The sequence below is a fragment of the Anopheles cruzii genome, chromosome 3 (genome assembly GCF_943734635.1).
Source record: "Anopheles cruzii chromosome 3, idAnoCruzAS_RS32_06, whole genome shotgun sequence".
In the NCBI taxonomy this organism is placed as follows: domain Eukaryota; kingdom Metazoa; phylum Arthropoda; class Insecta; order Diptera; family Culicidae; genus Anopheles; species Anopheles cruzii.
Genome location: NC_069145.1, coordinates 47,389,083 through 47,406,416, shown reverse-complemented (window position 1 = coordinate 47,406,416; position 17,334 = coordinate 47,389,083). Strand labels below are relative to the sequence as shown.

General features: G+C 50.4%; 1 protein-coding gene across 1 annotated transcript in view; it reads right to left on the bottom strand.

Moving 5' to 3' along the window:
* Window positions 1-17,334, bottom strand: part of LOC128270497 (basic proline-rich protein-like) — a 92,521-nt gene that overhangs the window by 41,682 nt on the left and 33,505 nt on the right. The window contains exons 4-6 of the mRNA XM_053007903.1: window positions 13,155-13,182; window positions 8,320-8,724; window positions 6,105-6,293 (exon numbers count right to left, since the gene is read on the bottom strand). Of these exons, the coding sequence (XP_052863863.1) occupies window positions 6,105-6,293; window positions 8,320-8,724; window positions 13,155-13,182 (622 nt within the window). The remainder of the gene's footprint in view (window positions 1-6,104; window positions 6,294-8,319; window positions 8,725-13,154; window positions 13,183-17,334) is intronic.

Below are 17,334 nucleotides of genomic sequence, written 5' to 3'. Positions count from 1 at the left end.
ATACATTTTTACGGTTTGAAATGCACATTGATGTACTTGTACATGTAATGACATTGATGAAATGTACATTGATTTATTGTTCAGTATGGACTTCCTGAACATCAATAGACTTGTTCAAATCCAAAGTCGTATCCAAAGTGATGATTCGATGCACAAAATCCACTTTATCCTATCGAAAACGTTTTAAATGTTATCAAGAAAGATGCATTCGAATGCGTTTTTAGCGAATGTGGCACACATTCTGCTAACAGTTTTCTAAAACCCAATATTTTAGTCAAAATATTGGTTATACTGCTCAATGAGATGGCTGGGCCTTATACTAAATCTTTTTCAGTTTCGACTCCTGAATTTTCTGATTTTTTTCTACGATTTCAGGTGTTGTGTCTGTTTTTGGACATTTTTGACGTGAATCGATTTGACTACGACCACGACCACGTTTAAATCCAGAAACTCCCCTTTTAAGGGGATGTACTAATTGAAGGTGAAAAGTCCTTATACACTTTCAACATTCGTCCATAAATTTGCTTTGTTTTTAAACCTTCCAAAAATAAAAATTCAATCGCTGGACGATACTTAATTTTTTCTCTAAGGTGTTCTCCTAGTTCTGTAAAAAATACAAACAATTATCGAGTGGCATCAAAAGGAATTAGAAAGCCGCCATCGAACAACGGGGCTGTCAGTGAGAGAAGTGTGACTTTTTCCTATTTTCCAAATCCTGATTCCCGGTTTTGGAACTTGTGTTTTTAGTCGGTTTTTGTAAGGTTCCGCACGGTGCTATTTTAGATGAAAGCGGCGTTGATTCTCTAGCAGCATGTTGCAACTCCAGCAACCAAAGAGGCACTAATGTTTTGTTGTAGCGCCCGCGGTCGCCCGAGTTACGTCACAGACGAAGCGGACCAACACAGCTGAGTGAACGCGAGAAACGAAAGCGAGAGTTCTGGTGGGGGAGATTCCTCAATGTAACCCATTCCGCCGGTTCCGACGGTTCCAGCGAAGCCATCATCTTGCAACTGACGCCCAGAGGCGCGGCGTTGAATCCTGTTTTACGCCTCCACCGTGTGTAAGGGTAGCAACCCTCCCTCGTTCGCCATGACCGTTACGCATGTTTACGCGAAATAGTAAAGTGAACGTAATATCGGTGCGGACGACACACGGTGAGGTTTTCACTTCCCCAGAGCACGATGGTGTAGGGTCCGGGGTCCGAGAGCGCAAGCTCCCATCCGGAACGGTCTAAAAAACCGGATCAACCGTCTGACCGTTCGTCTGACTGACGCGGTCGTTGTTGGCAACGGCCGGTCGCATCATTCGCGTGCGTTGCGAACGGACGCGGACCAAAGTTCGGACCATCGTCGGACGAGGATCGTCAGCCAATCCTATCGATCCGTAGGCGGCATGTGTGGTGTGGCTCAAGTGGCAATCTAGCGCGGCGAGTAATAGTATCATCAGTGCGTGTCGTAGACAAACTCTCAACTCAGCAAAGTGGTCGAGAGAGTATGGGACACCTGTGGCACCCTTCTGGAGCAGCCCTGGGGCAGCCTTTCTGACACAAACAAATCGAACATGTCACACGGTCCACGATGACGATGACCAGTGAGCTGCGTTGTGGACACAGGAATCGTAATGTTTTCCAGGCGGCACTCTTCGACATCGATTGTGGCAAGACTGGGCCCAACACACTGGGAAATCAAAGGATTTGGAGCTTGATAAACGCAACGGGCACTGTTGAAGCATTATAGAATTAGCTCTATCTCGGGGTTGGTTTGACTTAGGAAACATGTCAAGGTGTCAAAATGAAGGTATTTTATTGTACTTTAAGAGAAAAATTTCATAAATTTATTTTGTTGGTCGTCGGATGAAATCGCGAACTTTCTTTGGAATGCGCGCCATCATTTTCTGCACACATCTTCTGGTCCACCTCAGCGGCTAATTTGTTCCAATTTTGCCATCTCTGCAGCATCCGCATCACCTTTCCAGTCTTCTTCAACTTCCATTTGATTATTGCCCAATAATTTTCGATTGGGCGGAGTTCAGGGCAATTTGGTGGGTTGATATCCTTTGCGATGAAATCCACCTTATTGTCACGGTACCACTGAACTACCTCCCTGCTGTAGTGGCAGCTTGCCAAATCAGGCCAAAACTTAACCGGACCTTTGTGTGACTTAATAAATGATAGAACTCGCTTTTTGAGGCACTCTTCCTTGTACAGCGTTGAGTTCATCGTCGTGTTTGTGATGAAAACCTTGGTTTCCGTCCACAGGTGCAAATTCCTTGCCAGATCATTAGTTTCCGTGCAAATTTATTGGCGAATACAAATTTGAACTTGGAGGGGACATCTCCCTCGTGCCGTGGCGAGATAACATTTTGGTCCAGGAAGCTGTCCAAAATCCATTTTCATGTATGTTTCGTCGTCCATAAGCAAGCATCCTTTTTACCTCGTCAGAACCTTCTCGTACAACTTTCTAGCGCGTGTTTTAGCGATTAGGTTTTGCTTAAGTGTCCTGTTTGGATGCTTACATGCAAGGAAAGAACAGTAGCCTCTTCGTAGACAGATCCTCTGGACAGTACTTCTGCTGGCACCATATTTTTTGCAATATCCCGAACCGAGTCCAGGATTTGCCTAATTGATCTCAAAACCTTCCAGTTCAGCTGCCGGTCGTATGTTCCACTACGACGTCTACTCTGAATCTTTCGGTCTACGGTATTGCGTTCCCGGAAACGGTGGACAGGGGAGACACTAGGGCTTATCACATTCAAATAATCTTCACCTCCCTGGAGGATTCGAACCGGTTGCCTGCCGCCTAGCAGCCGTGCCGCAAACCGCCGAGCTACCTTCTGTCGGGCAACAAATGAGCGTTAATTGTGAACAACATTCGGCCCCTTCTCCAACTCGGTGTGTTGATTTGCCGGTTCTAGGTGCACCGGGTGCCGGGGAGAAAGTGTCAAAAATGGTGCACATCCGGCGGCGGACAAACGGTTTCACTTTTCACCGGCCGGTCGGTCTGATAAGGCATCACACGACGCGACCGGCACCGGGAATCCCAACACCAACACCGACAACTTCATTAGCCGCCGACGAGTCCAGCCCCTGGGGGGCGGGGAAAGGAGGCACCCAACCTACCAAAGAAGGTGACGACCGGGGGGGGGATTGTGAGGCAAATCGTACCGCACTCACACACACACACACACACACACGCGAGCACATTATCATCCCGCGCCGAAGGTCGCTGCTGTGTGGCGCTCGGGTGCGCCGGCGGTGGGGTGGGGTAGTAGCGGGGGGCAAGGTCGATTGGACTTCATCGTCGTCGTCGTCGTCGTCGTCGTGCCCCCCTCAGCCAGACGATTGGAGGAGGGGTGGTGGTGATGGCGACGACGACGACGAATGAAGAACGACCAAAATGGTGGCGGCTTGCGGCCGTCAGACGAACCATTCCTCCCCACCACCCATTCCACTGAACCCCCCCTGCCACCACCGAATATACATTTCCTCTAACCCAGTGTGCCCCCCCTTCGGCTGGCTGGCTGGCCGCCTCTCGCCCGCGCAGTTCCGTGTTTTCTTTTTTTTGTATATAAAAAAAGGAAACGTAGTGGAGCGCGGCCAAAAGCATTCGCATTCGCGCTCTCTTTTCTTCTTTCTTTCTCTTCGCCTCTTCTTCTTGCTTCCCACGGCACTTTACCCCCTTCTCCACCGGTCTGCCACCCGGTGGTTGGGGGGTTCGATTCGTCTGGAAAAGACGGAACACGACGGCGAGTGACGCAGGGCGGGGAAGCGGGCAGAAGGGTGTTCCTCCGCTACCGCTCAGTGTGCTCAACCTTTTTTCCATTCACCACCACCACCACCACCACCAGTGCGCCGCCGTGCCCCAGAAGCGGCGCGTTGTATTTGCGTTGTTGCTCGTGTTTTGTCTGCTGTTGCTGCTGTTATTGTTGGTCTTGTGTTGCCACTTGTGGACCCGAAGCATCTTCTCCCCCAAACCCCCCAATCCTCCTCTCTCGTACCATCGATTGCTCGCGATTTGATGTCGCTGAAGACGGCGGCGGCGGCGACGATGGGTTGTTGTTGGCTACGCGCGCTTCCTTCAAAACTAGGCCACTGTCAAGGTCGCTGCTGCTGCTCAAGAGCACCAGTGTGCAGACACAGTTCGTCGGTCCCAGCTCTGGCCACCGGGAAACACACACACACACACGGGCGCTACACATCCTCAGCGAACAGCGAGTCCGTCTCTCGTCTTCTTCTCGAGACTCATGTCGTGTCGTGTCTTGATCTTTGTTTCGTTGGTTGATGGGGCTTCTGTTTACCTTCTGTTTATCTCGAGGGAGATTACAATGGGAACGCGTTTCCTGGCGGTGGCGGCACACACCTTCGGCAAGCCGCACGTGGTCTCGCCGGCGTGAGTGTGTGTGTATATTCTTTTAATTAATATGTGTCCTAAGCAGCGGAGCGAAGCACCGGCGACGACAACGATGAGCAGCAACATTACGAGAGTACGAGTTTATCAACACTGAACACTCATTGGTTGACGACGGAAAAATGACGCACAAAGTAGGCTTCGGAACACCAGCGGTTGGTAACGATACTTTTAATGCTTTACTTTCTTTCCTCAGATTGCTCCATAAAGCATTATTGTGGTAGGAATTAACCCGTGTCGAAATAAATGCCAGCATGGCCTGGCTTAATCGAGCGCCGGAGGTCCCCAAAAAGGACTTTCTGATAAAACCCAAAAAGGTGTGGTGTATCACAAGCTTCTAAAACATGGCGGCACCATTAATTCAGATTGCTACTGACAACAAATGATCAACGTGAACCATGTATTGATGGAAAAAACGGCCAAAATGAGCTAGAGGACACGGTGCGCTAACTTGTCTCCATGACAATGCGCCTGGACACAAAGTAAAACTGTTCCAAGACACGTATTGACTGAGCAGTACTTCGATTCCTACGAGGGAAGTTGAAGATTGGATGACTAATTGGTTTGCTTCAAAAAACGAAGAATCCTTTCGATTGGGAATCGACGATTTAGCAGAGAGATGGGACAAATATATATCTAGCGATGGAACGTACTTTGAATTAAATTTTGAACTTTGAATTTTTGAAGAATTTTTCACTTCAATGTAATAAACATTTGATTTCTTTGACAAAAATACCTAGACCTAGGATAGTGTTTGGATTCCGAAGATAGGGCGCACGGCACGCTAGTAACGATGTCCTGTTGAAACCAAATGTCGTCCAAGTTTTCAGCTTCAATTTCGCCCAAGGACCATTTAGCCAATGCTGTCTCCTTCTTCATTTTCCGAAGCAATGATGCCGTCAGACCAAAATCCGCACCAGTCACTCGTTGTGCATTGGCTTTTATTGCACGTCGTGTGGGTTTTCCGAGTTTCAAATAAGACAATTCTGCTTATTAACATAACCACCGAGGTGGAAATTAGCTTCGTCATAAAAGATGATTTTTGGGAGAAATTCAGCATCATCGGTCAAAAATTCTTTGCGAATGGTCGGATGGTCATTTGCCTTTAGCTGCTGCAGCAATTGAGCTTTATACGACTTAATAGCAAGATCTTTACGTTGAGAACGATGGCGAGTTGATGTCGATGGTTTTTTTTTTTTAATCTTAGAAGAACGAACCCAGCCGTATTTATGATGTCGATGGTTGTTTACGCACTCTTTCAGCAAAAGCAGCAATATTTTCCAGCCGATCGCACGGGACGAGTACGAACACGGGTTGGATTATCCGCCAACATTCCAGAATCACAAACTCGCTTCATCAGTTGATCCACAAATGAGGGGTTTTTCCAGCTTTTTGTCACTTTTTAAAATTTCGTACAATTTGAGTTGAAGACACACCACTTTGGAAATAAGTTTTAAGTGTTTCTCAATTTTCTGCAAGCGTGTAGCGTTTTACTAATTGTTTACAATTTCCAGACTGAAGGTTGACGTTTCAAAAATCAACTAATCCACACATTTGATGGATCACCATCATGGGATATGACATAACCAAATACGTGTAATGGAGAGCGCGTCAGTTTAGCCACTTAAACGATTTCCAATATTAACGCCTCGGCCCCGTCATCCATATAATGCAGCAAAAAAAAAAAACGGAACTTACCTGATGTGGTGATGGTGCTGGTTGCGGCGGCTGCGGGGACTGGCTGGGGCCACCATGCTGCTGCTGCTGTCCGGGCGGTGGCTGCTGCTGCCCTGGGCTTTGCGGAGGTCCGTGAGGGGACGGCGGTAAATGCCCTGGTCCCGGCCCAGGACTAGCGGCAGGCGATGGCCACGAACGTACCGGTTCGTACTGTGGAGCGAAAAGAGAGCGATACGATGAAGTTGGATAAAAAAAAACGCTACGTGTTCGGTGGAGAGACATTTAAAATCGAATTAATTTCAGATGAAAGACAAACAAGGACACGGACACGGACTCTACCGTCGTCGTGCCATGTTACGAGCGTGATCCGAATGTCCGCGCTCTGTTTGGACTAATTAAGAGTGGCGCAATTGTAGAAGCTGAAGTCGTCAGTCGGAATAGAACACTTTGGATTAAGCAACCGGAAGCAGTTTTCTGTTACGGACAGTGATCAACACTCTCGTCTGCTGTTGGTTCAGCAGCTAGGCAAAATCTAAAAGGTTCCAGTTATTGACAACAAAATGACAGCAAACAAAACTGACATTTCCATTCTTCCATAGGCTACTTTGAATAGCATACATCGAGAATGTAAAAAGAATAGCAACACATCGAGAATGTAAAAAGTTGTACTCTAAACGGTATACTTTCGGCATTCATACATCCTTTTGATATCCGGGAGTGCCACACAGCTGGGCCAATCTAAATACTCGTCAGCGATACACACACACACTCACACACATGCATATACGGGTCGGTTAGTCACTCAGTCGGTCAGTCATCTGCATGGCGCGTATCCAGTGAAATGCCACAAATCGCAGCTGGAAAGGATACGATGGTCGGTCCGTCAGTCGACCAAATCCACGGTGGCGCCCGGAACTGAGGCCGAACATCTGACGGGCGCGTTTGTGTGTGTGTGTGTGTGTGCATGTGGCAACGCGGGATGAGAAGGGACACAGGAAGAAGTGCGAAGGTCGATGACATTGCCGCAGCAACATTGATCTACTTTTCTACTACGCCACGGGAAAAAAGGGGGTCGTCGCCCAACAGTTCGTGAGGGGAAAAGGGGGCGCGAAAAATGTGAGGTTAACCGGCCGCCCGTAAGGTAACCAAGTTTCCGGTTTTCTCGGTACAACACGGGGCGGCGGAAGCGAAGGGATATTTATTTTGGGTTATCCTCCCCGTAAGGCTTCCGCGGCACAACAGTTCTATACCCGACCACCCGACATCTCTCGTCACGCGGACTTGGCGGCGGCCGCTGGAGAGGATAATGGAGATGACGTTCGCGAAAGCGCAAGCCACAAGTGCTACGCCGACGACGACGACGAACGTGAAGGGAAGCGACCCACGGTCCGAACCCACACAACAGTAGCAGCAGCTGTTGGGAAGCACCCGTGAGAAAGTGTTTCGGAGAATGTCTGTCGTGCCGTGTTTTGCATGTGCCTCCCCTTGGTGTCCCCGCCACGGGTTTTGCTATCTCCTGTTGCTCCTGTTTTAGGATTAGCAGCCCATCCCTCAGTTCAGGGGCTTCGCGGCTCATCATCATCGCAGGATGTCCTCTAAAGTTTGCCTACCTCAACTCAATGTCCCGGACTTTTTGTGAAACTTCAGAATTGCTCCGTAGAACACGTGGTATCGCTATCTTCAGTGCGCCATCTAGCGTTCGTTTTTTTTTTCAGAGTGGGAAGCAGAATATCGATTGTCCTATTACAACCAAATGTCGTCCAAGTTCTCAGCTTCAATTTTGCCGAAGAAACAATCAGCCAACATTTGCCGGTAGCGTACGTCATCGATGGTTACGGCGGCTCCTTCTTGAGTTTCGATGAAAAATGGACCGCTGATGACGCCAGACCAAAATCTGCATCAAACAGTCCCACTCGTTGAGGGTGCATTGGATTCTCTTGCACGACGTGTGGTTTTTTTGAACCCCAAAAATGACAATTCAGCTCATTAACATAACTACCGAGGAGGAAATGAGTTTCAATAAAATGTGCTTTTCAAATATTGTACCGTTCGAGTTGACGACCTACCACTTTGGAAATAAGTTTTTCATAATTCCCAATTTTCTGCAACCAAATTAGTATTTTATGCATACATGTAATGAATTAACCTTTCAAATAAAAGTTCAAACATCGAAAAATATTAAGCCGTTTCTGTTTTATAACCAAATGAAAAAAAGAACTCTAGAAAGGACACGTACCTGGTGGGGCGGCGGATACGGCGTCCGATGGTTGCCCGGGGGCGGTCCACCGGGCGGGTTCGGGTAGCGCTGCTGCTGCGGCTGCTGGTAAGGAGTATACTGAGTATTGGCTGGCGGTTGTTGACCCTGGGACGTGGGTGGCGGCGGTCCGGGCTGGCCGGCGGCTCCCGCCGCCCCTGCCGGTCCGCCGCCGCCGCCGCCGGGGGTTTGTTGCGTCGGCGGTCCTTGCTGGGGCGGCTGGGGTGGCGGACCACCGCTGGCCGCACCCGGCTGGGATGGTGGCGGCTGCACCGAACCGGGCTGCTGCCCCGGTGCGGACTGGGGTGGCGGTGGAGGATAGCTGCCGGGCGCTTGACCACCCGGAGGTCCCGGCGGGTAAGGCGACTGTCCTCGACCGGTGTTACCCTGCGGAAAGTCAAACGGAACAAAAAAACGGAAGCATCGTTGAGAAGGCGCGTTAACTGAGGACTCGGTTCCAGCTCGGCGACATCAAGATTTCATTGCCAGGCGCCCACTAGAACGGAGAATACCTGAGGAGGCCTGAGACCACGCTTTGGTTGTCAAATAACGCGTTTGACAGCACACACTGCACACCGTTAGGGCCAAATCAATTAACTATTGACCGTGCTCAGTGATCAAGTTGCGCCACAACATACGACACGCCTCTCACGGGGCGCCACTTTTTAGTGTCAAGAGGACACACCGATTAATCCAATTCACGACGCAGTACAGCTGCAGGTGCGACAGATTATCGTTATGATCGTGGATCCTGGGTGTGTGCTCATAATTCAGTGCCACTCTTGGTTGCGGACCTGCTTCCTGTTCCGGAAGTCCGAACTCTGCGGAAGCCCGCAAACACCCGGTGGGCCGCGGTGCACCAGATAAGCGCCGGCAGCGGGTACAACCAAAACCCATCCTCCTGGGCGGGTTTCGTACGGGGACGCGGTTTGCATAAACCATCAGCGGGAGCGTCAAGTTGTCAAACAGACGGAACACTATCTGCAATCACCGCGTGGAGTGACCCCGACCCCGCGCGGTAATGAGGGTGATATTTTACACAACTCCAGAGAACTCCAGAGAGCTCCGAGTGACGTAATGAATCATTGAAGTCCAATGCAACCAATCAACTAATGAATACGCTTAGGAATACTTTTTTGGGGTTCCAGAACTCAGTTTTTGGACCGGATATCATTTAATTAAAGTGTTTTCCCCGACATCGATCTCGTCCAATTGCTGCTCTCCTCACCCAGATCAACAAGTAGTTGATGAGGGCATCAAGAAGAGGACCATATCTGAGAAGATGAAAGAATTTGCCATTTTTTCGGTGTAGACGACGCATCATTCGAGCGGGAAAGGATAAAGAAAGGACAGAAAAAGGGGACATTCTTCAATTCATTACGAGAATGTCCCGATTTCCCCCACGATACGCAATAGTGCTTGGATCCATCATCGTTTGTGGATGATATTTTATCTGTTTACACTTAATGTACGGCCAAAAAGATACGGCCCAAAATTGGACCACAAGACGCAACAGAGACCCAAGAACATTGACACCCCAAGTAACGCCAAGTAATACGCCGAGGTCCCACGAAGCGTCCGAGAAAAGACCCAACAAAGAAAAAAGGGCGAATAAAACTGTGTGACGGCGGCAAAAATACCACAGAAATTCCTCCAATTTCGTTTCGCTGTCTCGCTAGTCCTTCTCGGCTACTTCTTCCCCTTTGTCCCAGGTGTTGGGGGTCCTGCGGAATAAAAGTGGCAAACAATCGCCCCAAATGCGTCCAGCGCGCGTCAGACGATATCAAGCCGTAACGAAGAGAGCTGACACCCGGCGGCGCCGAGGAACACCCTTAAATCCTTGCCAATCACGCCCACGTCTAGTGTGTGTGTGTGCCCCGCCTGTGGCACTCCGGTCTTCCTACTCTTCCCCATCATGGGGCGCGCAGCGTAACACCATTTTGCAGTCGGAAAACGTTTTGGCTCGACTTTCCACACACACATCGTGCGCTCCATTGCTGACTCGGCAACAATGGACCCCCGGTCCGTGCGGAGAATGGCAACATTTTATCCGATGCTCCGCCCAGCAGCCAAATGGAACAACAAAATGGCTGACGGCGTGGAGCTGATGCCACACAGCAGCCCCACAGCACAGCAGTGAGAGTCAGAGCGAGAGAGTGAGAGAGCGAGAGCAGTGATTGTGTGTGTATGTGTGAGGTGATGTTGGAGAGAGCCAGAAGGAGAGCGACAGAGCGAGCGAGTCAGCGTGTAAGGAGCAAAGGACATCGAAGCGAATGTGCGTCAGCACACACGCAGCAGGCTGGGGCCAGCCTTCTTCGGGAGCGCTGCTCCGATTGGATGAAGCGCCGAGACGTGGAAAAGTATCGATTTTCCTCTCACGCCCGCCCGGTTATCCTTTGTTCGGCCGAGGGGGGAGAGAGATTATTGGCGTGCTCCGGATCGATTCCCGTTTTGGAGAGATCTGTTGTTGGAGAGTTGTGTGTGGAGTAGAGCGTTGTCCTTTGCTTGGTTGGCAAGGATATTGCGCGGAGAGCAATTTAGAGCCAGCTCTCCTCGGATAAATGATGGCTCCCGATTATGATGACCCCTGACGGTTTTTTGTCCAACTCTTCGCCACCACAACAACACTCTGCGACGGCGTAAGTCAACACAGAGGAGAGTCCTTTATGGTGCCACGAGAAGGACCTGGGTCTGGGAGGACCACACGTCATAAACCTGAACCTCGGAGTGCCTGTCACTCCCTGGGACTAATATGCCGTCATTAAATATGGCGCTTTGCAACTTTGTGGTACATTCTCTGTGGGCGCTCAAGATGCTCCAGAATCAGGAATCGAGTGCACCCCATATCTATGCCGGCGACCTGGCCAAGGATCCCATTGCGTCGCCACTGGACTGTCATTTAATGGAAATCGAGTAGATAAAGTTACTGGAACCGCCCTGGACTCTGACTCGACGGCTGGGCCTCCCGCCAGGATGAGGAGCTTCTGTCAGCAGCAAAGGGCGTAAAAAATTGGACACAAATTTCGATGGATCAGAAGACAGTAGGGGAGCAGCCAGGAGATCCTTTCCAGAGTCCAACGCGGGTTACGCGAACGATTCCGTGTTCGTGGCACCCACAAATCGTTCCACTTAAAATGGAACGCGCACGACACAGAGAGAGGGAGAGAGGGAACGTGTGGTTCGGCCGAATGAAAATGTCAGTGTTCAACCGACCAACCGACCGGGACCGGGTTCTTTCTGCTGATCCCCGTGTGTCGAAGGATAGTCTTTCCTGTCAATACAGCGTTTTTTGGAGCCACCCTGTCCTGTGGTGTCCTTTTTCTCTTTCCGCCATCAAGCCCGGAAGCGAAAGGGGAGTGGCGGCGGAGGAGGAGGAGCGAGGAGGAGGAGCTGCTGGGTGTCAAACAGTTTTGGTGCGGCACATGCGCATAGAGGGCGCCGGTGTCGCGCGCGTCCCTTTCCAGGACAGAAACGGACCCGGTCGATGGACGGTGACAATTTTCGTTACCGACTGTGTTCCCGGGGATGTGGCCAGGGTATGAGGTGGTTTAGAGGGGGGTGGCTGTCGCCACGTGAGCGCAGCATCCTTCCCAACCCTACGGAACTCGCTCGGGGAACCGGTTGTGTCATTTGGGTTTCGCAAAAGCAGATACTCGGAGGGAACTACGAAGAGCGAGAGAGAGTGAGAGAGAGCGAGGGCGATCAGATTTCCAGCACCCCCGCGACGGGGAGGACGGTGGACCGGGGCGCTTCACAAAAACCGGAGGACATCACTCACATACATTGCTGCTGCTGCCGTGCGGCGTCAGTCGCCCTTCTCAGAATACCAACGACCTCGCGCCACCGCCCCCGGGGGTGGTGTCCACCCCTTCGCGTGGGCGAGGAAAATGCGGCAGGAAAAACAGACACATTTCCCCGATGTGCACACCCCGCGCCCCTCGGGCTCCGGGACCGGTGGCAACGTTTTGTCGTCATCGTCGTCGTCGTCGTCCGCACAACAAAAAGCGAACTCTGCCCCCCGTTCGTGCTCCCTCTCTCTCTCTCTATGGCCCGGGTGCAGGGTGGTGTTTTCCACGTGCCGCAGCCGTCGCTGCTGCCGCCGCCACCGCTGGTTCACTGGAATCGTTATCCGTTTTCCTCCGATGGGCGCGCTGTGCGAGTTTTCCAGCCAAGGAGCAGCACAACACACCAGCAGCAGGAGGATGCTCGCTCATCCGGCACACTGGGACAATTGGTTGTTAGTTACTCCAAAATGTGGAAGATCCAAGCCTAACATAAAACATAACATAACAACATAACATAGTCCGAGCTGTCAAAGTGCGGCTGTCATTCAGATCAACTCCGTACAAAAAAGAAAACCCGAGTTAACAATAGATTTGGAATTGATCAATACGCCCTTTTTTATCCGGTAACAACCGCTTAATGGTATTGGCCTGCACCAGAGACAGTCTCTGTCAATCTCTGTTGCTTTCTGCAACGGTGTGTTTTATGGGTCTCCGTACAAAAGTGAAACCCCGAGTTAATACAATAAAGGATTTGGAATTCACCAATTCACTCGGATTCTTATCCGGCAACAACCGCTTAGGGATCAATTCTCATGTCTAGTTTTCCCCAATAGAAGTATCACTGAAGTCAACAGAAACTACAAGCACCGGCAACTCCCAGAACAATATACAGCTATCGAGCACCATCATATACAATTCGCTATTTGCTTCACAGAACTTCGCCTATTGGCAGTTAAAAATCCACATTCGGCAACGGCAATAATAATGATACACCCATGAACCGACACACGTAATACAACTTCAGCATCTTACAGCCGAGTTAGCCCAGGATGAGGCTATTCTGAAGTAGAGGAAATGCCATGTAGTGATTAAGATAATCTTGTTAAGTTAGATTAAGTTAACTATTAAGTAAATTTAATAAATATGACACGGTCCGCTCTTCTAAGATTAAATAAACCGTTTAGCGATCTTACCCTGCACTAGAGAGAATATTAAACTCTGTTGCTTTCTGTAACGGTGTGTTTTACGAACGGGGTTGTTAACCAATTAAATCAATTTAACATATTTTGCCATCGGTATGAAGGGGCGTAGATCTGCTTCGTTGATTTGAAGTGGAAGACTAAAACAACATTGTCAAAAACGGCATAAAAGGTTGGAGCAACATTGTCAAAGTTGGATGTTGGGTGACGTTTACTCATCAGCCCAGGAACCCGCTATAGCCTGCCCTATATAACCTAGAAATGATTCAAGCAACGTTCCATTATCCAAATCAGATTTGAAAAGTTCCCTGGGAAACCTAGTGACTCAGTTCCAATGGGCTCCCCGGTCAATTTTGGCCGTCGACAAGGGCACCACGGAACCCAGTGTTCCGGGACGATTTGTCCTCCGCGTGTGCCGAGCCGGCGAGTCCGGTGTGTTTGCCGCCGGTCGGTCGGTCGGTCGGCCGATCGGTGCGCTCCGAATGTGCTGCTACCGACCAAAACCCGGTGTTCGGGGCTCTCGGTTCGGGCCAGAGCCAACTGCCACCGGACCGGAGCGCGCAGAGGCCTCGGTGTGCCACCGATAAAATAATGGGAGTGCGAGTGCACGGCACCGACCCGGAGCACCGGAGCACCACCGGAGGAACACATTTATGCCCGGCTTTTCGTCCTGGCGATGTGGTTTTGTGTTGCCGCCTTTGCTGCTACGCTTCTGCTGCTGCTGTGGCGTCAACTCAGGCCGCCCCGCCGTTATTGGTGGGTGGTGTCTGGCCATTGGAATCCTCCTCCATCACTTCCCCCGCTCTCTCTATCCCTCTCTTTCTCTTTCTGTTGGGTTTTATAAAGCACTCGCTTATCCCTCCTGGTGCCACAGCCAGCAACTTTGCCGATGGTAGTATTTTATGCTCCTCGCGCTGTCGCTGCTGTACGGAGACCATTCGCACCACACACACACACACAGGCGCTTCTGTTCCTCCGAGTACTACTACTTCCTGCCGCCAGAGAAACCCAGTGGCCGTTTATTTGTCAGTAACGAAATTCCAAGGACTTGCACACGGCAAGACGACTCTCGCTCGTCCGGATCAACTACTGGCGGCGGCAGTCAGGAAACAATGGTAAACTATGGGAGCGACTGAAAAAAACAGACACATACACCCACAGACACAGACACAAGCCACCCTCTTACCGCTGAACGGAGAGAACGCGCGGTTCCAGAAGGGGGCCGGTTCCGTTTCCGCTCTGATTTGGAGCGATTTCGGTACGAATGTTTATTCCAACAATTCCAGCCGACTTTCACGTCCTGCGACTCTTGGACTCCCCCCGTCTTTCTCTACGTCCGCATGGAAAACAAAACCCCTGAGTGACAGAGGCCCAACCAAGAAGTTGGCTGGGGTACGCGATATGATTCGTTTCGGTCCCGCCAAGGACCTGCCTGCCTGGGAAGCCTAAAACGCCCCAAACCCGGTCCGACCGCTCGACTCCGCTCGACGCCGCATTTGGAAAACTTCTTCGTCGACGCGCGGCGAGGCGAAGTTTGCGATATCGTGTTGGAATCGTTCCGGAATACGTTTTCCCGGGTGGGGACAGCGCACCACGGTGAGATGAGAATGGGGAGAGTTCGCGTTCGTCGTCGTCGTCCAGTGACAAATCTGTCCCCAGCAAAACTTTGACGTCCACACAACATCCACGGGTTTTCCAGCTTTTCGTTCCGGTGCGAGCGGGATGACACATTTGTGGCGTGCCCACGCGCGCGCGACATTTGGACCCATCGCAAATCCCGTCGTCGGGCGGAGAGAATTTCCAGAGCCTCTTCCACAAACTGCTCGGTGATCGCCGGGCTAGGGAATGGTGCAACCATTTTATCATCTCCACCGTTTGTGTCAATGAGAAAGGAACCCGCCGAAAAGGTAACGATGTCGAGATCATCATTAGATGACGGGAGCAAAGCTCAAAAGACCGTTGGCTTTAAAAGGACTTGTTACCGTCATCGGAAGCGGTGGAACCACGCCGGACGGACGGACACATTTTCTAGTCCGACGAGCTATCTTTTTGATCCTGTCTTGCCCAAGAATCGCACCGCCCCGCGGTGGACCTGAGAGAGCGTCGTCTAATGAATGACCCCATCCTTGTAGCTCCAAGATAAGGTGCACCAAGGTGAAGCTAGTTTTTTTTAATCTTCTACTTCATTTATCTGCCAGTCCGTAGAGAACACGTACACGTCATCTAGGAAATTAAAAGCAACTCCTGTGAGTAATTTGCTGCTACTGCTGCACTCGTGGGGAATGGCCACGTTTACGGGGAGCCAAACAAAATGCATCCCTTCTCCAGTCCAGAGACCATCCCCTCGCTCGGTCGGCTCAGTGCTGTATTCAGTAATCCGTTTTGGGCCAGCTAACCCCCAATTCTTGCGCCCTCGGAGTGGCAGGCAATGCAGAGAGCTCTCCTCCCTTGGGGATAGCGCAGTCGGGATGTGGGACTGCAGCCAGAGCAGTGCATCATGGGGCACTGCTGCTGGCAACCGGATAGGCGTAGTAAACCATAACTCCAGCGCGTGTCTCTCGGTACTAGTCGTTCACAATCTGGCCCTCTCCGGTGCCAGAACACAGATCTGCAGCAGCAGAAACGCTAGGGGAGAATTCGGACCAACTCGTGCAACTCGACTCCGGAAGCGGACTCTTTTTTATTCGCCGAGATTTGCTACTGGATTCAGTACTCCACAGAACTCGGGTTAGATATGGAGAAGGAAGTTCGGGCAGCAAATCGTGAAGTTCAACACTACGCTATCAGAACTTCGCTATCGGAATGGAATTCCAATTATCGAGCACAACACGCCCTCCATTCAGGTTTCCTGTAGGGAGGGCAACATCGGTTGGTACCTTCAATTCTTGTCGCCCAGAGAGGCAACAAGATAATGAGGACAATGACTGAAGACTTTGGCAGTCAAAAAATATGTTTACCTCACCCGATCGGTCATCCGGTCCACCATCATGTGCGCGACCAACACTAAATCTCTGGACCCGTTGAGGTCCAGACTGAACCGATATATCGACTGTAACTACCAATACTCCGAAAAAGAAGCCCGGTTTATGTGCTCTCCCACCCGGAAGTCTGCTTGGTCGATCGTAATCGAGAACTGTCGGCAATCCTTGGCTTGGCTGCATCCCCCGAGCTTACAACGGGTTACAGTGAAGCGAGGAAATCGTTTTTAAATGCCACACCCACCCACACGAATGCACAGTTCCAAAAGTAATGAAGTTGTGTGCCGCGCGCGCGACCGTTGATTGCTTCCGCGCGTGAAAAACTGTTTCCACTTCATCTGTCAAAAAGGACGCCATATAGACACGACGAGATACAAAGGACGGAGGATCAGGAATCGCACCGACTCTAGGGCACCGGACGAAGGACCGGACCGGAGCGAACGGGTTCTGCTTCTGCTCTCGGAATAATGCCGGTGGCAACGTACGGTGAACTCGACAGCGTTGGAGAAAGTGATTTGTGCTCACGAGCAAAACTCGCCGTTTAGAGTGTTAGAAGTTGATTAAAATCCACGTGTCGGAGGAAATACTAGCGTTTTCAATCAGTTTTGCGGGTTAATATCAGAGGACGCTGCTACTAGCCTTATTTTTTATGTTGGTACACTCTTCATATGAACGTATGTGAAGTTTAATTTCAATCGGTCACTTAATTCTTTCTTACAAGCCATTCAGTATCGACGTGTCACAGTATTTTTTGAAACGGAAAAAATCAAGTATCGTGCAGTGATTGAGTTTTTATATTTGGTAAATCTTCCAAAGCAAAGGAAATGTTTGAACGAATGTTGAAAATGTATAAGGACTCTTCGCCTTCAATTAGTACATTAAGAGGAGGGTTCTGAATTTAAACGTGGTCGTACAAGCCTCGAAGATGATGCACGTTAAAGACGTGCGCTCCACAATTTTACAAACTTCTCCGTTAACTTTGCCAATTCTTACTTCAATATGTAGCGACCTCACCGGTAATAGTCAAGCAGGCTA